Raw genomic sequence first — 23,434 nt, forward strand, 5'->3', positions numbered from 1 at the left:
ACGTGAGTTGTAGGCTTCCCTTCTGAACAGACTACCACTCCATAGAATAATACCACAGAATAAATAAGGGATGTCCTTATTTATTCTGTGATAATACGTTATCCATGGTCAGCATGCGGCGGCTGACTCAAACTCCCTGTTTGGCTCATTCACGGAGCGGGTGTGTAATGGGATGAGACTAGAAGTTAGTAGTGGAGGAGTGTCAGCCGTTCCTTTACCTGTGGTTGGGCAGGATTCGTGCTCCGTAAGTAGGTACCTCTTCAAGAAATTTTAAGGCCCTATCATAAATAAACTATATATTTAAGTACATACAAGTAGAACATATCAATATTTCTTTACTTTTCTAGGTTGCCTTCTGGCTGAAGATAAAACATTACAAAGAGTAAAAATTGGGTTTGCATTGATATGATAAATGTTTTTTTTCTTCCCCTTTTTTCATACCTAACTTGTTTACTAAATTTGTTTTTGAGAATTTTTGAATATTGTTTTTATAATCTCATTACACTGATAATGTCCCTGAGATTCAATTTATTTTAAGAATTACTTGACTGATGCTTCAGATAAACAATGTTGTTCGCCATTTGGATCATTTCTTCATTTCAAGTACTTAAAAGAACAAACTAAAATTTTTCACATTATTTAAGAATTAAAGACTTTTAATAACATAGTTAAAAATAAAGATTATTAGGGTCCCTTGAATATTAAACTGCAAACTTAACGACTTTTAAAGACAGTATGGGCCCTGCTAGAGTTGCTCGTGCAACATCCTTTTAGATGTACAGAGGAGGGAAATTAGTTTTGATGCACCTAGACTCGGGGCAAGATAGGCATCTTCTGCACTATTTAGTTTGCATGTTTTTTTATGGGTTTATTTGTAATTAATTTTTTATAATTTAAGTTTGCAAACTCAAAATAAAAAAGTAGATCAATAGCGTTAGAGTTTTTGTCCACGCATGTGAGGAATTTTGCAGTGTCACAGCACAAAATTGTTACTGGAATGAAGATGTGATTTTAACACTGCTTTTTATTTTATGGATTTTCATATTTAAATCACGTGTCAGCAAATCAACAAAAATATCTATATATTCAAAATCATGTACCTAATTTTCAGCAATTTTAATTTCTTAATATACAATTGTGTAAATTTGAACAAAATCCACATCGTTAAGGTGAAGTTTGTGCCAGAGTAACGAGCAAAGAAACATTTGGCTGAAGTCACACACTTGAATAAGTATAGTTTTAGCTACTGCTTAGAAAAAATAATTTTTATATCTTATGATGCTATGCCACTGAGTTAAAATGTCTAGACACAATCACACTAATATAATATTGAAATTACTTACTGTAAATGTTGATAAAAACAAACAATATTTATGCAATGATAACATGTATAGCTATTTAATATAGATTTGGCCTGAGCATAGGTTACATTCGAAATAGCACAGCCTCATAATACAGAATTCGATTCAACCACATTCAATATCGAGCTAGTTTTGGTTCACAACTACTTCTTAAAATGCTAACTGACATAGACGTAGTTAACACTTTTTAAACTAAAATTTTTGAAAGCAGTAAAGATGGGAAAAATCAACAACCAATATGTTTCTTACACTGCTGTATTTTGTGTTCATGTAGCGGTTTATGTATCTTCCTCATTTTTCCAATTATTGATATATTTTGAAGCATACCTAAAAAAACTTATTTGTCACTAGTAATCATTTTTGGAAATTAAAAATGTCATGTAGTTTATAAAATGAATGTTCAACTTAGCATATGCTCAGGGGCTTAGCCAGGGGGGGGGGGGGGTTTAGGGGTTGAACCCCCCCCCCCCCCCCCCATAGCACCAAATCTTTAATTAATTTCTTATTCATCACTCAAACAAATTTCATATTAAAATTAATAAAATTTTTACCATTACAATATTTAAATTTAAGCACAGAAAACTGCTAAAATAGCACTATTTTACACCTTAAAATCAAAATTTTCCTGGGGGAGGACCCCCGCTTTACTGGAGGGGGGGGGGGAGGGGGGCTTGCTTCTTAACACCCCCCATACACAAATCCTGGCTACACCACTGCATATGCTAGGTCAGGGGTTGGCAGACCGTCGCTCATGAACCGCATGCGGTTCTTTTCATAGGATTTAATGGCTACAACTCACTCCTCTGCCGCAGCACATAAAAAAAAAAAATGTCAAACAAAATTAAGCGCACAATCAAATCGCATTGCCCCGCCACGGCACTCACCCAGATGATTTTTTTTTAAATAATTAATTTATTTAAATAATTTAAGTTTTCTTGTTTTATCAGTAGAGCTATATATTTTACACATACATTCTTTTATCCTAAGTAGCCATTATTTTTAAAACTTTATGTTGAATTTGTGAATAAAAAAATTTTGATTTTATCTCTCTCCTTTTTTTTTTATAGTCTTAAAATTCCATGTAGACACAGAGAAAAAAGATGTTGTGGCTGTCTTAAAATATTGGAGAATATGTTTACTTAACATGTGGCTCATCTCACTTTTGAAAGTCTGCCGACCCCCTGAGCTATGTCAACCTGTATGTCATACATCACCTTCAAAATTTTTCTGGCACAGTAAGAGCGAGATAGCTCGGGACATCCGCAGGCTCCAGCCTCGCTGCCCTGCAACTCCCACAGCTGTGTTACTGCTGTCTGCAGTTGGTACAACTGTGCAGCGTTAAAAGTCTAGAGAACCTGACGGCTTTGTTTTGCGTTGTGTACACATGTCTGATCCTTCTTTTATTTCTGAGTGGGAAGTGTGCGCCTCATATCTCAAGAGCTTTCACTAAGAAATAATAGTGTGTTCACTTGTTTATTTTTATTAAAATTAATTTATGTCTTGGATACAAACCAAACAAGTTTTTGCTTGATAAAAAAAAAACAAAATAAAAGAATGTGTTTGTACTTAAAAAGATTAATTTGTGTATACTGACCACAGGATTTAATTAAGCGAAGTATTGTGATCTTTTACTCTTAAAATGACATTATGTTTAGAAGTTATAAATAAATTATAATCCAATCTGTGTCCAACTATTTTTTTTTACTAATACAATGAAACAAAACTAACGAGAGACCTTTAACAAACTTTTCCAATCAACTTGGAGCATTGTCTAAAATGAAATGTTTCACATATGAGCAATTCCATTCAATAAAAGCTGCCTAATTTTTAAATGTAATAAAGTAATTTGGGGTTAGAAAGATATGCTTTTTTTTTTTTTTTTTTTTAAATTTTCTGTTAAAGTTGTGAATAATGACCACTTTATTTGCATTAAGTAAAATAATTATACTTATAATTTTTTGCTCAAAAAATTAAATTAATTTTAGGTATGTATATTGGTAATTTTTTTTTAGTAATTTAAAAGTTGAAGGTATGTACTAGCATGCTGACAAAAATAATTGAAATGTTTGAAAGATAGCAGCTACCTGCTTTTAGCTTTGAATTATAATATTTCTACCTTTATTGTATTGAGAGTATTCAGTAATCTGAATGTTTGTGTATAAAGAAATTACCGACTTTAAAATCTGATTTGAAAAATATTATCCGTGTCTAAAAGAGCATGTCATTTGAATTTAAGTCTAGGTAACAATTAAGAGTTAATAGATCCATCTTTAAAATTGTGATAAGTCAAATAATTTTTTTTGTATAGTCTGAAGTCTTGCCACAATTTCATAAGTTTTTTATTTTTTTTATTTCGGGAAATAACTTTGTACTAGCATCACAATGTGTAGAAAGAAAATCACATGTGCAAAGTAAAAAAAGTCACAAAATCGAACAGGAGTTTTCATTTATTTGTAGTACAAACATATCTTGAGTTTACAAATAAAGTTATAAATCTAATGCAAATCATTAAGTGCTATTTATCACACTAATTTCAATGGGAAGAAATTTTCCTTTAAACATTCAATAATTAAAATATTTTTTTATGAAATTAAAACAGCATGCAATTTAAGCCGCATGGTTTTTCTTATGAAACCACCAAAATTTATTTTTAATCAAATTACTAAGGAAGAAAAATAATACCCTGGATATTTCATTATGATATCATATTATTAATTACTTTCTGGAACAGAATTCGAAGCGGTTTTAAAAAAGAAGCATGTAAATTTAACACAAGTTAAATCTTTATTTGTATCCACAAAAATTGCATACAAAAAACTTTACAAAACCATGTCAAGAGCTCATTCTTATTTCCTTCTACATTCTATTGAAACAATCAAATACTTTTAGATGTTGTAGATTTTTCTGTACATAACATGCCCACACAAACATCACTTCATCTAACAATCAAGATTAACATTTATAAGGCCCAAGTGGATTATTCAATTTCAAGGTATGTTACGCACATTGCAGTGTTTGGTGAAATATGCAACTAATATCTGGAAAAATGAATGACATACCACTCCTTACTTCAGTGAATATGTCAGAGTATGTAATTTATGTATGTGTATGCAAAAAAATAATTATTAAAGCTATAATTTTTTTATTATAAAATTATGTAAAAACAATATATTGTTTACACAAAAAAACTGTATTTGTAAAATACCAGAAATGCTATCTAGTACATAACATTTATTTTATACCGTAGTCAATACATAAGTGTAAATTATGTGCTGATTATGCAGCATATCTGAAGCATATATGATATTATGCTACAACTTAAATGTACCTACTTACGTGTTGCAATGTACATGTTAAATGTTTATTTTCTTCCTCAAAGTTGCTGGTAGCTATATTTACGAAACACAAAAGCTTTCATACGAAAAGTGGGGGGAAAACCTTTCTTAAAAAATGAAGTTGCTGCACTTCTGGGTTCTAGCCACATTGAAGGCGAAGATTTCACCGACGTTTCGATCAAGCTTGCAGACGCCATCTTCAGGGTAGCAGTCACCCACTGAAGATGGCGACTGCAAAGTAGACCAAAACATCTGTGAAATCTTAGTCTTCAATATAACTAGAACCCAAAAGTCAACAACTTAAGCCAAAAGCCACAAAAGCACGCGATCCTGTGTTTAAAAATGGTGAACTCTTTACACAACATGTAGCAACTAATGCAGTATACTTCACTGTATGCAAAGCCATTAGTCTCTAACAAAACATACCTATGTCACTGATATACTTATATTTTCAATTAACTAATTATGAATTTAGCATAATAAAATATAAACTCTATCCCATGAACAATTTGCACTTTTGAGAGATTCATGTGAAGCAGCATTAAGGCTTGAACTTATATATGTCAGTTGTTTCATTTTATTGTCATTACTATTATTTAAGGGCTATTCTTAGGAACTGGAAAAATGTATGGGTTCAATGACCTCTAGGATAGACTTTACAATCCCCTGTGTTTGGACAAATGTCACCTTTTCAATAGTGGCTTACTTGAGAGGTTCCCTATATTTGCATGGTTAATAATGGTTTCTCATTGGCTAAGAGTCCGCCACGAAAACTGTTGGCCAATTGCAGAATCAACCCAAAGATAATCGTGATATTCTATTAAATAAAAATCAACTAATTCATTTTTAAGTAAATATGCTAGCTAAACATTTGTGAGAATTTTTCTTTTTCTTTTTTTTTAAATAAAAAAGTAGTCTAAATAAAAACATTCGTAGTTTTAAGTAAAATAAAAGTGCACATGTTCGTGGCATATACTAAACTTGCATTAAAACTTAATTGAGTATTGTTAGGGTTAGGTTACATGGATAGTAAAAGCTGTTAAAAGCGTCCGACTAACTCCGCAATGCAAATTTCCATAAAAAAAAAAGTTGTAAATCTGCATAGATATTATAAACATTTCGTTAAATACGTGTGCGAAGTTAACGGGCAAGAACACTTGTGTGATTAGTACAGGTAGACAATAGTGTTCCACACGACACGTGTTTAAATCAATGTTAAATGCGCACAGAAGCTTGCTGAAAGGACGAGGGAGGAGAGGCGAAAGCGAACTGGACGACACAACCAGGCGGGGAGAGCGAGCAAGCGATGAACGGGACAGGGCGAGGCACTGCGGCAGGAGGTGGGGCTCCCCCCTATCGTCGGTAGCGGCCCATGTAGGCCTTGCAGTTGGGGCACGTGTGGTGCACGTCCATGCACTCGTCGATGCAGCAGGGGATGAGACAGCAGCCGCACCAGCACCTGGGGAGGAAACACCCCGCGAGCTGACCCCACGACCACGCCGCTTCAGCATTTACCAGAAGCCCATTCCCTCGCAAGAAACACCAACTCTGTCACCGCACAATAAGGTTAGTACCGTTAAAAGTCTCTCATGGGACTTAATATTAAAGCTTACAAACCAGGAGAAAAAAAGGGTAAAAAAAAAACTTGAGGTGAGGTCTCACGCTATGTTGATTTTTTTCATTTTCTAGTCATTACTATTAATTGAGGGCTATTTTGTAAATTTAACACTATACCTCTCTTGCATTTGTCATTCCGTCACAAAAATTTTCAACTGATATTTATTTAGTGTTACATAGTAGGTGTAAAAAGTCGTGCAATTATATCACACTTAGTGATAGAACAACTAATGCAAGAGAAGTACAGTTGTAAATTTACATAAATAGTTCCTAATTAATAGTAGTGATGGAAAAATAAAAAAAATAAAAAATCAACGTGGTGTGCGAGACCCCACCTTAAAAGGTTTCAATAACATATTCCAGGAAGAGTCATAAGTCTCCACTCAAATATTGAAAGCTATGATTAATTCCCTTTTCGTTTTCAGAAAGGTGAACGAATTGAAAAAAGAGATGCCACTAACTATGGAAGAATGGATTTACATTATTTTTTGTTGGTTGGGAGTGGGTAACACCCGTCATGTAGTACGTACTTTCAACGCAATGCACATAATGCAGATAACCCCATGATACCGTGGCAACACTTGTAAATACATTTAAAATGACAGGTTCGGTCTCTGCTGCAAGTAGATTTGGAATCTAAAGATGGCAACAGATGGAGGTATGTCAACACAGATGTTAACAGCCATGCCCACGAATAAGACAAAAGGTACAAGATTTTGGTACCAGTTGCTTTTTCCATTGAAAAAAAAACTGCCATGGTCACACAAAATAAACAATTACCACTTTCACCATTTGTAAGATGGAGACATATGACTCATCCAGTAAATTATGTAGGCGATGTTTTTACCATACTTTTATTAGTTTCACATGTATGTATGTATGTATGTATGTATGTATGTATGTATGTGTGTGTGTGTATATATATATGAATGGACTATGCAATTAAATATTTCCATTCAATTTGTACCCACTTTTCGACATCCAAATGAGTTGAAATTTTGCATACATATAAAAAACCTCTGACAATAAAATATTTTGATAACTTAAGTTAAGATCATAGTGTTAAGGGGGAGTGGGGGGTCCTAGAGCCAAAAAACTACTAATTTCAAAATATATGTAATAACTACGCTTTATGTGTATCTATGAGGTCAAGGCATGGTGATAATTTGCCCCGGGTTTTTCTGTTAACCTGAGGGGTTTTAAAACTCAAAGCTTTTTTGATTTGTAGTGTTTACGATCCAAAAGGTCGGGTTATGTTGGAAAATGTGCCCGGGGTTCGTTAATTGCAATATGGGTACTATATCTGAAATTATCTGAACCACTCTCAGATTTATTTGAGTGTGTGTATAAAATTTTATCCAGCAATAAAATATAATTATATTCTTGGGAAGAAATAACATGCAGAAGTTGTGTTCACAAGATACATAAAACTTTCAGATTTATTTAAAGACATTTACACAAACCGGTAAACATTTAATGATCTAAAACTTAGTCCCTGAAAGAGTATGGGAAGAGGCAATGGCTGGTGCCTAGGAAGGTGAATCTCTCCCAGATACTACCCTGGATGAATATGCTGGTCACAGATTAGAATATGAAGTCTTCATGTGCATGCCAATTTTGCCCTATGCGTCGAGTGCGTTTGAATTGTTGGGGTGTGGAAAATCCTCCATCCAGATGTTCCCCTCCCCTCCTTCTCCTTAAGGGTGTACCACCCATTCCCGGTGATTATTTTACATTTATGTTCAACATGGTTACACTTGCAGACTTTATTAGTGGCCAAACTTCCACGAAATAAAAATATAATGTAGTGCATACTTTTCGCATAATTAGCTGGCAAAGATGAATTTTTAACATTAATGTGCAGTAAGAATAAAGAGAACCAAATGGAATAAAAAACTCTTTTGGATTTGGAGGTAATGCTGGTGGCTACTGCATGGTAAGTTTAAAACTTCTTTCAGAATTTTTTTTAAATATTACTCAACCTTTTAAAATCACAAGAATTCTGAGGATTTTAAAAGGCTAGCTAAAATTAAACAACTTTTCCTGAAATAAATTAAACCATTCACAAAGTAGCCAGTAAAATTCACTTTAAACCTAAAAAGTTTCATTTTATATTCTATTTTATTATCATCATCGCTGCTTATGGCTTTTATATTCCACTTTATCATACCATTTCAAAACTTCTGGGCCCAATCAAACACTTGGATTTTGCTCAGAGTAGCATCATCGGACTGTGCTTGGGTGTCTCTTATTTCACTCCATTTCACAGCTTCGTTAATGAGAAAAAACTGATGCCGGTACTTTTTGATCACTCATCGTGATGCTGACATGACGGATGTGTGAGGAATGCTTGCATGCCTATCCCCTCTCCATTTTCCCGCAACAATTCCCACTGGAGTCGAATGCACAAAATTCGGGTTTTACATTTGAATGACCCTCGTACTGAACAGAACCCTTCGGTGATGCACAGGGCTCACCCCAGCAAGGCGATGACAACCCCGGAGATGTAGGCGATCAGACCGGGCTCCGTCTTGGTGGCGGTGTCTATCTCGGCATGGCAGTGCGGGCAGATCATGTGGGTGGGCTGGGGCCCCACCGGCACCACCGTCGTCACGATGGTCGGGCCCCCCGCCACTGCGAGAACGAGCCACCGTCCACTCTCCACAGCAGGTCAACCAACAGATTATTTTTTACAACTAGAATCAGGGGCGCAACAACAGGTGGGGGCAAGGGTATTTTGCCCCCCCCCCCCCCTTGAATCCTTGAAGTCGGGGCAAACGGGGGCAAAGAAAGTGCTGTGTAATCAATTTTTAGATAATAAAACTGCTTAAATAGCACCATTTTCCACCTTGAAATACAAATTTTCCCGGGGGAGGACCCCTGGACCTCCCGCTTCAATAGGGGGGATCGATGATTCTTTATAAAAAAGCCCCCCCTTTGGAAATTCAGTTGTTGCGCCCCTGACTAGAATGATATAATTTTGTCCTGTGTAGAATTGACTTGCAAACAACTTTCATAGGAATAACTCAGTAGTGTTAATATCATGGCAGTAATGAACACAAGTACAAAAATGTTATAATAAAAAAAATATATATATATATATATATTACTACTCTAAAGGTAAAAAAAGTTACAAAAAAATGAGACACTGTTTTAGAAATTTTTATTTCCTTTCTAAAAATAAATCAGTTAATCGAAACACTAACATCTAAGTTAAGGAATGGCAATTTTAGTAAGAACTTGTTCCATGACGATTCCAACATTAATTTATATTGAAAATATATGACACATGATAAAAACAATGTTTAAAAGATTCCAATCCAATCAGGCAACTTACCATTACCAATTTTGTAATAAAGTAATGGAATTGCACATTTCAAAAATTGGATTTTGGTTCCCCTATTTAAGAACCAAAAAAATGAATGGGTACAAGTAATACTTTTATGATTTATTAGACAAGTCTTTTCCCATTGTTGCAAATAATTAAAAAAAAAAAAAAAAAGCATCAACAAATCATAAACAAACTGAAATTATTCTACCCAGATACATTACACACAGCCGTTTTACAAGCTAACAAGAAGCAAGAAAAGAATGGACTACTTCATTCACTGGAACAAAGGAAGCATCTAGTTAACTCATCAGCCTAATTACACTGACCGAGTTTGGTAGCAGGGTCAGGCCACAATAAAGTGGAACATAGTTGCATATTTTAATATTTAATATTAGATCAGGAAAAATATAAATATTGGTATATAAGGCTTTAAACTTATTGTAGACAAATTGCATTAAGGGCTTAGCAAAACCGTTGGATTGATACACATGCTCAAACTTACAAATTGTAAACTTTTTGGTTACAGAAGGACAAAAGATTTTTATAATTTATTAAATTCCAATTTCTTTTTCATCAAATATTTCATCATAGGCCTATGTTACTTTTTATGAGTAAACAAGAGAAAAAACACCCAAGTATAAATAAATATAACAAGTTAACATGGACAAAATCACCTTTTGTGACATTATTATTGAAAAAAAAAAAAAATTACAAACTGTCACGGAAACTGTCACGGAAGGACATTTTTTGGCATGGAAGGAAAAATCCAAACAAATGTCTCAACATTACTGTTTCCTGTTCCCTCCTAATATTTATCACATGATATTTGTTAAATGTGGTTAAGTTTATTTAACTATCATTCAACATTTTAAAGAATATACATATTCATTAACATATTAAAGAAAATTCATACAACTGTATCGATAATCTTTTAATATATATTTAAAAAATGAGGTTTTGTTACATGCTTACAGTTCTGTCTGATAATGTACAGTTACACATGCTTTAAAAAATAGACAACTGGTTTTAACTTACAATTCTATAACTTTACAAGTGATTTGTTATGTTTGTAGTAAACAATGGGCAAGGCAGGTGCCCAACAGATGCAGGAATGCAGACAGAGGCAGAAGATACTTAAGAAAAAGGAGAAATGCGGCATAGAGATCAGGAAAGGAAAAAATTAAAGAGAGAAGAACAAACAAAAATTGAGGTATTTTTAATTTAACAAAATTATGAACGAGAGAAAGGAAAAAGGATGAACAAGTGCTTCAAGAACCATACGTAAAGCAACAGTTTGAGTGAAAAAGGCATTACCTCATTCGCCAAGAAAACATTTCAAAGAAAACTTGTTGAGACTTTGTCACCAAAAAAAAAAAATGAATAAATTTTTGGATGCAGTAGGGGGTTAGCAGTAATAAAAAAGTTGTAGTTCACAGGAAATGAGGAAGTGACGTCTTTACAGATGAAACTGTGAGAACAGTAAAAGACTTTTTGAAAGAGATGATATAAGCTGGCAATGTGCAGGTCAGAAAGACTTTGTGATTGTCCAAACTGCAAAATGCAGTGTCAGAAACATCTATTGCTTGTGAATTTAGTGAAGCAGTCAGTATTTTCAAGAAAGAATCCAGTGATGTTTCAATAGGGTATTTTAAATTCAAACAAATAGTTCCTATGTCTCTTACAGATCAGGATGTGTGTGTATGTAGTTATCATGTAAATGCTGAACTGCTTATAGGCTCATAGAGGAAGTACCTTCAAAACATCCCTAATTCTATAGACAAATGCTTTCACAAATATTATATGACAAATACACAGAATGCAATCACTGTGGAACTTCAAAATTATACATAAATTTTGATGACACTGATCTCAATGGAAGTACTTCCTATTATAAGTGGAGAACAGAAAATTGCAGCTGTAAAACAAGAAATAATACTGATTCCATAAAAATTTGTTGTTGTACGTAAAATGATGACATACCTGGAATATTAAGTATACAGAGCCTTGTTGAATTTGTGTTCTATACAGAGGTAAAAAATGCAATATCACATTAAATAGAGAACAGTATGTCGTTTTTCCTGTCCTTCCGTGACATTACATATTATAATTTTTATAAATTAAGACTACATACATTAAAACGCAAACCTGATGTCAAACCATTCCGATCAACTCAACATTTTCTTGCAAAACTTTTTCGTAACTAATATTTCTAATACTCAGGAAATTATTATGATGGAATTGTTAACATACCGTGCTTAGTTTTTCTTCCATTTTTATTTCCTTTTGTCATTCTCACTATAAAAACTATGATAGTACGATAGTAATTAAACTAAATAATTGCATACTGAACTGAAATAAAAGTCCACTATTAGTATACAATGTAGGAAGCTCACATAGTTTCCCTGATCACTTTGGAATTCCCTAAGCTATCCGTGTTTTCCAGGCCCGTTACAACCTCGTGCTCAATATGCACTACGCTGTACACTTTGTGGGGAAGGGGTGGAGTGCACACTTACGAGATTGTCCGGGGGTGAAGGGGCTGGACGGCGGGACGCCGCCCACCGCCTGCGAGTAGCTCGGGGGCGCGGCGGGCGGGGGCCCGTGCATCGGTGGGGGGTTGTTCATCGACTTCATCATAGACGCTGTGAAGAATATAACAAGCAAACATTTGTGTCGACTCCCATCAATTGCTGCACTTAACACGTGCTTTGGGACATGGTAAGAGCGCCAAAGAAACATCCTGCGATGCACAAAAACAAGCCAACAAGAAACTAAACATGAAACGTTGCCACAAGGCTACAAAATCACTTTTACAAACTTTTTATAAGAGTACAGTGAAAAGTATTGATCTTGCACATTTTGGACCCTGGGCATGCTGGACTAGCGATTTGCCGGATTATAAAATGCCAAGGAATGCCAAATGGAAGATGTGAAATATAACCCACTAAAAACTGGAAACACATTACTTAAATGCAAACCAACAGTAACAATAAACTCTGGGCAGCTAAAAAAAGCCGGCAGCGCACTAATGCAACCTGGAAGCCAAGGTCAACAGCCGGAATCCACCTGAAAAAATCTGAATGTAAGTGGATTGATTGGTGCTGGATTAAATAATGTGCCGAACCATAGATAAATACCTTTCGCTGTATAATACATACATGTCTCATTTATTTTACATTTCATATTGAATTATGGAATCTGTTTCAAGTGCAAATAGCCAGAAAACTCTCTCATTCATTTTAAGCATTGGTGTACACATACACAAAAACTAACCAAATTATTTAATAAGTTTTTGAACTGTACCAAAGTAATCAACTATGAACATTAAGAAACTATACCTAATTTTCATGACCAACTGGTAGATACAACTTAACACCAATTTAAAGTAAACGGATCAAGTTTTTTTTAGTGTGAAAATTATTTTTAACATATTTAAAGTTAAATGTGTAAATGCCATGCTAGGACGTTGACCAAAACGGGGGTTATAAAACACTACTGCAAAGATAACTCACCAAATACGTGGACCATCTAAATTCAATTGAGAGAATGCTCCACCTTCCTACAAAATGAGAAAAAGGTGGTGTTTGGTAACAACGTTCATATATATTTTTTTAATGGCTGGGCAGTGAACGAGTTAAGAGAAACTGGGGGAAGTTGTCTACATTAGGTTCTAGCTAGCCTTCCATTTGCTGCTTCATGTTCTCGTTGGAAGCAGTGTGTGAGTAATGCCACTCAACAAAACATTTAGTAATTAGCAAACACACACACACACACACACAAAACATAAAGAAGTCAAAGGCATTTGATTAAATAAATTACCCATATAACGAATATCTTGACAATCTTTGAATGAATGAATAACAACACCTGAACATATAAACAATAAAGCCTTAAATAAAGCATGAGTTAATAAATGAAAAAAAGCTAAATAAATATAACCAAAAGACAAAATAGATATTATTAAACCCAACTGTCTTAATGTAGATAAAGCAATAATTTTCTTTAAATCATATTCAAAATTAGCACAAATACCAGATATAAATATAGTAATTAATGAAATAAACATTAAATTTTACTATGTATCTGGAATGTCTTAACTAACAACTGAATATCTAAGTTTCAGAAACATTTTCTAACACTGGTAGGAGTCTGTAAACATAGTTCTCGCATATAATTAAAATAAAAAGTTTTACTTTAAGTAAGTATGAACTAAAAGAATTTGTTCATACTTAATAAGGTGATAAAAGGGTAACATGTAAAGCTATTTAAGATAGTTGGATCAGAGCCAATAAAGGTTAAACTAATAAACAAATATAATGAAATTTTTGCTACAGGATACCCACATAAATCTGTAATAAAATCTCCCTGACTTTTCCCGTACCAACATTTCTTAAAAACAATTATCATATTTTGCATTTTTTTTTTTAAATTATAGAAATTCCTGCCTCCACAATCCCCATAACTGGCCTTGTTCTCTCTCCACTACCTTTAATAACTTTTAAATAGGTATATAAGAACATTGTACCTTTAATTACTTTTAAATATATAAGAACATCGCATACTCAATTTTATAGTGCACTAGCTGCAGTACCCGGCATTTCCCAGGCTGAACACAGGGTATTATATAGTCCGCGAGTTAAAGCAAAAAGGATAGCGTTATACGACAGTGTGGTGGACATAGAGAATTGATACACAATTACTAGTCTGTGACCTATGATTTTTCTGTTTACCCGTGGCGATAGGTTGAACAGTTTAGAAGTTGATAAGCTGCAGCGCCAGCTAGCTGTGAGTAAATAAATAAATAAATAAATAAATAAATAAATAAATAAATAAATTAAATAATAAAAAAAACCAACCCCTTTCTCCATGAAAAAAACACTTTGATATGTCAACTTTCATGTCAATAGATATAAGCATACATTAAAACACATGCGAAGAAAATGCTTTTAAGTCTGGGTGATGGCAGAATGAAGGATGATATTTTTCCCTCAAATTTCTAGCACTGGAGGATTTCCATAACTTTCCCAGGGTTTTAAGAGAATTTTATTTTTATTTATTTGTATTCCATTTAGCCTTCTTTTGGTAGAAACCATAAGGCTATGGAACATGTAATTTACATATTTACAGTTAAACATATATATACAGTTTCACATGTACACAGTACACTGACTTTCCCCGACCAATTCCAATTTCCATAAAGTTCCCCTGACTTTCCAGAATGTGGCCATCCTGTAGGAAAAAAAGTAATAATACAGCTACCTTACACATTACATCACATCTGATTTAAATGTGCGGTCATGACACTGAAGAGATGCTTTTAAAACTAAAATATTCCTTTGACAGTTTGGAGAAACGTCTTTTAATATCATATCTTTGATCTAGTCTTATCTCTCATGTTTCCTCTTGTCGAAGTAGAAAAATAAGCTCACGCATGAGAAACTTTGTTTCATTGCGAGGTTAAACTTCCCTATTAAAGATATTCAGGGCTACTGAAGTAGAGACAGGATAGAATTTTGTCACTCATGCCGTTTTATAATAATAACATTGGCAGTGTAATATCCTGAAACTGTAGAAGTTATTAGTGTATTTTGGAATAATTGAAGTGTTACAAGAAGCTACCACCTTTATCTGAACAAAATTTTTTTTAATACTTCATAAAGGTAAATAGCCATTAAATAAAAAAAACATAACTAAAGTCTTTGCATGTAAGAAAGCTATTAGAAGAAACAACATTTTCCTTCCACTAAAATGAGCTTTTCTGCTGCTTGATTGATTTAAGTTATATAAATGAATGAAATACGTATCTAAATAGTTTGTTTAGGCAAAATGTTTAGGTACTTTATATAGCTTTTTCCAAATAGTTAGAATGTGTCTTTTACTGATGCAGCTTTAAGGTGGAATCTCAATCATTTGTCCGTCAACAAGCCGAGCAATTCACAATGATCCACATGTCCATCATAATATTTTTTCACTTAGATGCTGCCAACTGACAAGAAGGCTTAAATTTTTGATAATATTTCTCTTTTAAAGGTTTATTAGTTTGACGATCATGTACACGAAGCACTTATTAATTATTACAGTTATGTTTTCTCTCTAATTGTTTATTTAAATGTATTTTTGAATTTTAGTATGTTATTAATTACACTTTTGTCTCTCGGTCAATTTTTGTTTCAATTATCAAACTTTAAAATGTGTTCAAATGCAAATTAAAAAAAAAAACATAATATGGATGCAGCTAAACAAATAAACCAACTAAAAAAGCATTAAAAATAATGGCAATGCTATTCAAAATTTTTGAGGTTATAATTTCATCCATAATTTCATCTGTCTAAAGTTAAAGCTTGGTATGGTTTTGTCAGATGGAAAAATGGAATTTTCTGGGTCATCAGATTGGCTGCAGGTTAAGAGATTGATAGATGAACAAATGGGTGACGGATGGATGAGATGTATCATTGTGAGTCTGTAACATAGCATAATTCCTGCCCCACGCTACTAATAAAAGGTTTTATTATTATTTTTCACTCTAATTTGGTTAGTCAATTACGTTTGTCAAATTTTAAACTATATTCTGGGCAATAAGACTGTAACATTCTAGAAGGTTCTAGAAAGTTTAGAAAGAAAAAAAAAACAGTCATGACACACTGTTGCCAGCAAGTCATTTTCACGCTTCAAATTAGTGGGAAAACCCAACACCTAAGCACATGACTGCACAGCAATGAACTAGAACTTTCACTGGGTGCTAACTCGCCAGCTAATCAAAACAAATGTTAAGGTGGTGTGATTGGTCTTTCCAGACTTTCAGAAAAAAATTCTAGCAGCATAGTATTCCATATATGGTCATTTTTCTGGTTCTGTTTTGTGATTGGTCAGTTGACAGGGTTGCCTCCCCTTTGTTTTCACCTTTGTAAGGGAAGACAACTTTGTTGTTCAACTAGTTGTTGTTCAACTAGTTGTTGTTCAACTAGTTGTCACTCAATCATAGCTGCATGTGGCCGCGTCGTCGGCAGCTTACAAAAATTCAGCGAGATCTTTTGAATAGCTAATTTCAATGTTGCTGGTCGGACCAGGCTAATTTTAACTTTTTTTAAAGATTAGATTTTTGGACTTTTTTGGCCCTAAGCGTTGGCATCATCCCAGGGTGACCATCGTCACCATCCTGGGATATTTTCTGCAGGTCATTGGTATCTCTGTCAAAAATAAGACAAAGGGACTTTAAGTCTACAGTGAATGTGTGGTAAATCATCGGGACATGTAAGTTGTGATCTATGTTTGTGTTTTATAAGAAGTAATTGTAAAACAAAAGACTGACTGAAAAACTCTTTTATTTTAAATACAACTAAACACAACCTTTAATCCTAAGGGATTAACTCATTTTCAAAGTTGGCAATAAGACAAACTTAAAAACAAAACTTCATAATCATTGTATGTAAGCTTTTCAAGTGATTAAAGTGTCCTGTTACTATTCTGGGTTGTTTAGCTGGGCGAACCTGGAATGTAATGAGTCCAGCAGTAAAAAGATATCCAGATTATTTTGATGCTACCACAAGAAAGAATTTTTTCCCCACAGTTTTTTTTTTGGGTTTAAAAATTTTTACACTATATTTTTAGGCAATATGTTTGTAACAATATTGCAATGGCATTCTACAGATCATAGAGAAAAAATTAGGGTACTCAAAAATATATATTTTTTGGGTAAATATTTACAATCGCGGTAGATGCCAAAAAAAAATGCTAAAAATCCGAAAATACTTTTATTCTATGCTCTTTCACTTCCTCTTTTCAAATCAACCGGCGGAGATAAGAAATTCCAAATACTTTAGGAGATATGGAAATTTTTAATTTTGAACATGTAGAGTAGCGGTATTTGCGAAAAATAATTCTAAAAATCTGAAATTACTTTTATTATATGCTCTTTCACTTCCTCTTTACATTAAAACCGGCGGAGATAAGAAATTCCAAATACTTTAGGAGATATCGAATTTTTAGATTTTCATCAACAATACCTGTGAATTCAGGCGGCCACCATTGTTTCTTGTTTACGAGACGAGTATGATTTTTTTCCGCGTAGGTGAACCGACCATTGTTGCTTGTTTACGTTTATGATTTTTTATTTTCGCGACGCAGGTAGAACGACTACATCATTTTCTACTAATGGCAAAGGAATGTACCGCCTCTAACGTATCTGAGTTTTTAACGTTTCAAATTTTAATGTTTTATTTGTTGCGCAAGTAATAGGTAAAAAAATTACGTGAGTTCCTACCGTTCATCCTTTGTCCCGGTTTGTTAGGTCAGGTCAGCTACATTATAAATACTTTAAAACTAAACAACCATTAAAATTAATTTATATTATTTTTAATGTCTGCTTAGTTTGAAAGTATTAATAATGTAACTGACCTGATCTAATCGACCATTTTAATTAATTAGGCATTCACGAACGGTAAATCAAGACGCACATAAAGTTCTGCCATTCCCGATTACACCCGAACCATTTACCTTCGGCAAACCTCGGTTTTATTTATTAATATTTATATTTCTCTGTTTATTTTAATGTAGCTATACTAACCTAACTAACCGTCCATAGTGTTTTAAAGTGATTTAATGTAGCTAACCTAACATAACATAACTATAATAAAAGTATTTTCAGATTTTAATAGATACTCCTAAACAAGCAACAATGTAGTCGTTCACCGACGCCGCGGAAAAAAAAATCATACTCGTCTCGTAAACAAGAAACAATGGTGGCCGCCCGAATTCACAGGTATTGTGATGAAAATTTAAAAATTCGATATCTCCTAAAGTATTTGGAATTTCTTACCTCCGCCGGTTGATTTGAAAAGAGGAAGTGAAAGAGCACAGAATAAAAGTATTTTCAGATTTTAAGAATTTTTTTTGGCATCTACCGCGACTCTACATATGATGAAATTAAAAAATTCGATATCTCCTAAGTATTTGGAATTTCTTACCTCCGCCGGTTGTTTTGAAAAGAGGAAGTGAAAGGGCACAGAATAAAAGTATTTTCAGATTTTTAGCATTTTTTTTGGCATCTACCGCGATTGTAAATATTTACCATTTTATGAATTTTAAATATTTTATTTTAGAAATGACTGAGGTATTACCAACTATTTTTAGATTTTAAATCCTATACTGGTCAAGTGATCAATTTTCTGTAGTGTGATGTAAACAAGAGGAGAATGACATGTCGAAAGTTCAGCTAAAAAAATTAATTAAAAAAAAAATGTTGTGTTTGTCAGATTGGTACGACGCGGAAGTTACTATATCAAGTCGTAAGATATAGGATAGAGCAATCAATTCAAATTTGTGCAATCTCTAAGAATTCATTCACAGGATGAGATTATACAGAACGCAATGCACAATGTTATATTAAAACACGGTTAAAAAGTATATACATTTCGCAGTTTTTGAAACGAAATAATTTTTTTAATTGCAAAAAAAGTTCGTGTCACAAAAAAACAATACTTTTTCAAAACTTTGACTGCTCCTAATTTACTAGCACTGTACATTAAGAAAAAATAACGCTTCATCCTAAATTTATCGGTGACCCAAATCGCTAAATTGCCTCATCCCAACACCCACCGTACAATAAACACAGGCACAGCTCTTTTATAAAAAGCCATTTATTTACACCCTCCTGTCATTTACAAAACACATTTAAATTTAACACCTTAATTTATATCACAACTTTTCATAAGTATAAATGCAGATATAAACTAACTTTACTTACATAAAATATAAGATCTTCACGATCGTTTTCCAAGACGCGAGAAGACGTCTTTAATTTTTGACAACGTCAACAAAATGTTGACCTGACAGTTGCGTAACACATCATGTTCACCAACGAAACGTGCATAAAGTTAAAACATTTTTTCGGTAATTGTTTATTTAAAAGACTTTACAATAATGATGACTTATTTTTTACCGTTAATTAAGATTTATAATTTAATTTAAATATTTTTAGTCAGTATTATTGTAAGTTTGAGTAATAAAATAATATGTGCAAGTTGGTGTATTGTTACACGTAATAAAATATACTTTTTGTTTTGTTTAATATTCAACAGCATGTGGTATGATTATTTCGTCAGTCATTGAATGTGTTGGGGAATTTGACGTCACATTATATTTTGAAATATTTACAAACTTCGAACTACATTAAACGTTTTCGATCAGTGGTGAGTTTATTAGTTACGTATTTGAGTCAGCTCTCAGCTGTGGTAAATTTTCATTGTCAAAGTGGGACAGTAATATTTTCTAGTGAATTCTTGACATATGTCAGGAAGCTCTGAGACTGGTGATATTTTTCTGGGCCACAGATTGTAGAGTTTTCACTCTTGAACCGTGGGAAAAATTAGCAAAATTAATTGCTAGTAGTATATACGGCACATGGGCATCTAATCACTTCTAAGTTCTGGATAAATTCAATTCTTTTGAAAGATTTTATTCCTGTTGGAGTGAGTTATCAATTGTCGGGCCTGGTAATGTATATCACTGTTGACGATTGACATTGAGAACTAAGTTTTTAAGTAATATGGTAGTAGGTGGAGCTAAGTAATTGGAAAGTTTAGGGACTTTCATGTTTTTATCATAATTATATATTTTTTTAAGTTATACTGATATAGATTAGTAATAGTGAAAAAGCATGCATTTGGGTAGTAACTTGACAACAATTTAACATATATTATTTATGTAACATACGTAACCAACCATCATTATTTCTTATCTAATACCCCTGACCTTTATAGTAAATGTCTGTCTCTGATCTCGTAAAACTAAAATAAAAAAAATAAACATGATATGTGAAAAGATTTTGTCATGAGTTACGAACATCCAACCGGCTGGGTTAACTGTCTAATTTGTCACTTGATTGAGTTTACGGTAAATATGTAGAGTAGCGGTATATGCGAAAAAAATGCTAAAAATCCGAAAATACTTTTATTCTATGCTCTTTCACTTCCTCTTTTCAAATCAACCGTCGGAGATAAGAAATTCCAAATACTTTAGGAGATATCGAATTTTTAAATTTTGAACATGTAGAGTAGCGGTATTTGCGAAAAAAAAATTCTAAAAATCTGAAATTACTTTTATGGTATGCTCTTTCGCTTCCTCTTTTCATTAAAACCGGCAGAGATAAGAAATTCCAAATACTTTAGGAGATATTGAATTTTTTAATTTAGCAATACAACACCTGTACAACTATTCGAACGACGCCATTTTTGTTATTTTGCGGTGTGTTCGTGAATGCGTAATAAATAAAATGGTTGATTAGGTCAGGTCAGTTACATTATTAATACTTTCAAACTAAGCGGACATAAAAAATAATGTGAATTAATTTTAATGGCTGTTTAGTTTTAAAATATTTATAATGTAACTGACCTGACCAAACAAACCGGGACAAAGGATGAACAGTAGGAACTAAAATGGTTGATTAGGTCAGGTCAGTTACATTATGAATACTTTCAAACTAAGCGTACATTAAAAATAATACAATTTAATTTCAATGGTTCTTTAGTTTTAAAGTATTTATAATGTAACTGACCTGACCTAACAAACCCGGACAAATGATGAACATTAACAACTCACGTAAAATTTTTTTGTTACTTATTACTTGCGCTACAATATCCAAATAAAAAATAAGACTTTAAAATTAGAAACGTTAAAAGCCCACCTAAGTTGGAGGCTACATTTCCTCTTTGCCATTAGAAGGAAAATTGTAGTCGATCACCTACGTCGCGATACCTCCGACGGAACATTAATAAATAAATAAATAATCACGTATTGGTTCATTTGAATACTGGCCAATCACGGAACTGTCACGTGACAAAATTGTCCAATAAGAAACAATAGATACTCGTAAACAAGAAACAATGGTAATTGCAGCATGAATACGCAGGTATTGTGATGAAAATTAAAAAATTCAATAGCTCCTAAAGTATTTGGAATTTCTTATCTCCGCCGGTTGATTTGAAAAGAGGAAGTGAAAGAGCATAGAATAAAAGTATTTTCAGATTTTTTTGCATTTTTTTCCGCATATTATATACCACGACTCTACATATTTACCGAGTTTACTTGATCCAAGAAGGTTAGCCATAAATTTTCCAAATGAGTTTAATGTTTTACAAACTTTTAAAGGGTGGTAGTTCAAAAACAACAATAATATTTGCTCCTGTTAAAATATACTTAACTAAAGAATAATATTTTGTTTTCCCCTGTTAAAATATACCTAACTACAGTATTTATTTTATGAGCGAGTTTTGGCTTTACTATACTTTATAATTATAGGGGTTTAAAAATCATAGTTGAAAACTAATGGCGGCAAGTGTAGGTGTGTGTCAATGACGGTGGAGTAAAATTAAATTTTTTTTTAACTAAATAAGTGTCAGTGTAGGGTGGAGATTGTCGTGGTGTGCATACTTTAAAAGTATAAGCAGCGACACAAATAAAGGCTAGGCAGGCATAAGGTGCAGAAGTGCGTGAAAGGCAAAGCTCGGTGGCAAGCAAGTGTGTGACTAGGCTAGGGATGTGTGGGAGGGTGAAATGTAAGGGTTGCAGGAAAGTGTGGAGGAAGAGGGATAGTGGCACTCGTGTGTGGTTTCACTTTGCTTGTGGAGGTTTGACAAAGGGGGTAGAAGGTCTCGTGAATAAAGAGCGGATTTGCAAGAAGTGTAGCTTAGCAAAGGAAGGTAGGTCAAATGCCGAATGTGCCAAGGATGGGAGGGAGTCAATTGTAGGCTGATGGGAAGTGAGTCAGGACAGTAGGGTGTAACCCAGGGGAAGGAATGGTTGTGGAATATGTTCTGTGAGACATTAGTTAAAGGAGGGGAAATGCGGAAAGAGGAGGAAGCTAAGGGAACAAAATGGAGAGGAAATCTTACAGCAGGTGGAGCAGAAAGGAAATGGCATATTGAGAAGGTTAGAAGAGTATAGGACACATAGAAAAGTAATAGACAGACTAAATAAACATGAGTAAGAAGTCGAGAACCTAAAAAGGGTCCTAGCTGAAATGGAGGGAAGGTATACAGAGGAGCAAAGTGTATGTGTCCGAGGAAAGGAAATAAATGGAGAGGTGGTGGGACGAGCAGAACGAGGATGGGGACCAACAAAACGAAGTAAACCAGTTAAGAGCAGAGTTGAAGGTGAGTAAAATGAGAGAAAATGCTAGGTTGAGGGAGCATACTGATATAGTGAGGGGGATAGAGGAAGAGATCAGCAGATTGAAGAGATTAAATGGCATTTTAGAAGAGAAAGTGAAGGTATGGAAGTATAGAGGGGTGGGGTGGGGGGGTGGGGGTAAAAAACATTAGTCAGGAAGAAAGGGTAGAAGAGACAGAAATACGGAGTAGAGTTTGCGATAAAGTGGAGGGAAACAAGGAAAGTTAGGCTGAGGTGGCTAGTAAGGGGAGTGTAGACAAGCAGAAAGAAAATGACAGGGTACAAGAAGAGACCAACAAAGGGGATGGAACTGGCAGGGAGTTGGAAGCACTGTTCGGGGACACGATTCTCCGATACATAAAGGTTAATGGGGCCTACAAGGCAGTCAGAATTGGAGAGACAATTGCAGATGTACAGGGAAAGGTAAAGGAGTGCAATCTGGAAGGTGTGAAAAGGGTGGTGGTGCATTTATGTACAAATGATCTCAACAGGGACAGAGGTACACAAAAATTTGAAAACAATATGAGAGAAATGCTACGTGAAATCAGGCGAAAAACCATTGACACCATCGTAGTGAGTGGAGGATAAAGTATAACATTCTTTCAGAAAAAAATATACAAAAAAGT

At 33.9% G+C, this 23,434-nt stretch overlaps 2 protein-coding genes across 4 annotated transcripts in view; one reads left to right on the top strand and one right to left on the bottom strand.

Annotated features, from left to right (window-relative positions):
* Nucleotides 1-4,126: 4,126 nt before the first annotated feature.
* LOC134534044 (LITAF domain-containing protein) lies at nucleotides 4,127-19,474 on the bottom strand. Of its 2 annotated transcripts, XM_063372006.1 has the most exons (5): nucleotides 19,387-19,472; nucleotides 13,157-13,203; nucleotides 12,161-12,286; nucleotides 8,791-8,947; nucleotides 4,127-6,155 (listed from the first exon to the last, which is right to left on the bottom strand). In XM_063372006.1, the coding sequence occupies exons 2-5, from the start codon at nucleotides 13,170-13,172 to the stop codon at nucleotides 6,050-6,052; spliced, it is 405 nt and encodes a 134-aa protein (XP_063228076.1). In that variant the 5' UTR covers nucleotides 13,173-13,203; nucleotides 19,387-19,472; the 3' UTR covers nucleotides 4,127-6,049. The 2 variants fall into 2 exon arrangements, with proteins under 2 accessions (XP_063228076.1, XP_063228078.1); XM_063372008.1 differs by lacking the exon at nucleotides 13,157-13,203 and having other exon boundaries at nucleotides 19,387-19,474.
* A 216-nt stretch (nucleotides 19,475-19,690) lies between these two features.
* The window catches only part of LOC134534045 (nucleobindin-2), a 30,126-nt gene continuing 26,382 nt past the window's right edge, over nucleotides 19,691-23,434 (top strand). The window contains exon 1 of one of the 2 annotated variants that reach the window (XM_063372009.1): nucleotides 19,691-19,831. The gene's annotated coding sequence lies outside the window, so the exon portion shown is untranslated. The remainder of the gene's footprint in view (nucleotides 19,832-23,434) is intronic. The other variant, XM_063372010.1, reaches the window with a different exon arrangement.

This window comes from Bacillus rossius, chromosome 7, assembly GCF_032445375.1.
Source record: "Bacillus rossius redtenbacheri isolate Brsri chromosome 7, Brsri_v3, whole genome shotgun sequence".
Taxonomy (NCBI): domain Eukaryota; kingdom Metazoa; phylum Arthropoda; class Insecta; order Phasmatodea; family Bacillidae; genus Bacillus; species Bacillus rossius.

Coding starts and splice junctions, on each gene's coding strand:
- LOC134534044 (XM_063372006.1), bottom strand. Junction 8,948..12,160: donor CTTCACCCCCGGACAATCTC/GTAAGTGTGCAC, acceptor TCGTTCTCGCAG/TGGCGGGGGGCCCGACCATC. Junction 6,156..8,790: donor GTTGTCATCGCCTTGCTGGG/GTGAGCCCTGTG, acceptor TTTCCTCCCCAG/GTGCTGGTGCGGCTGCTGTC.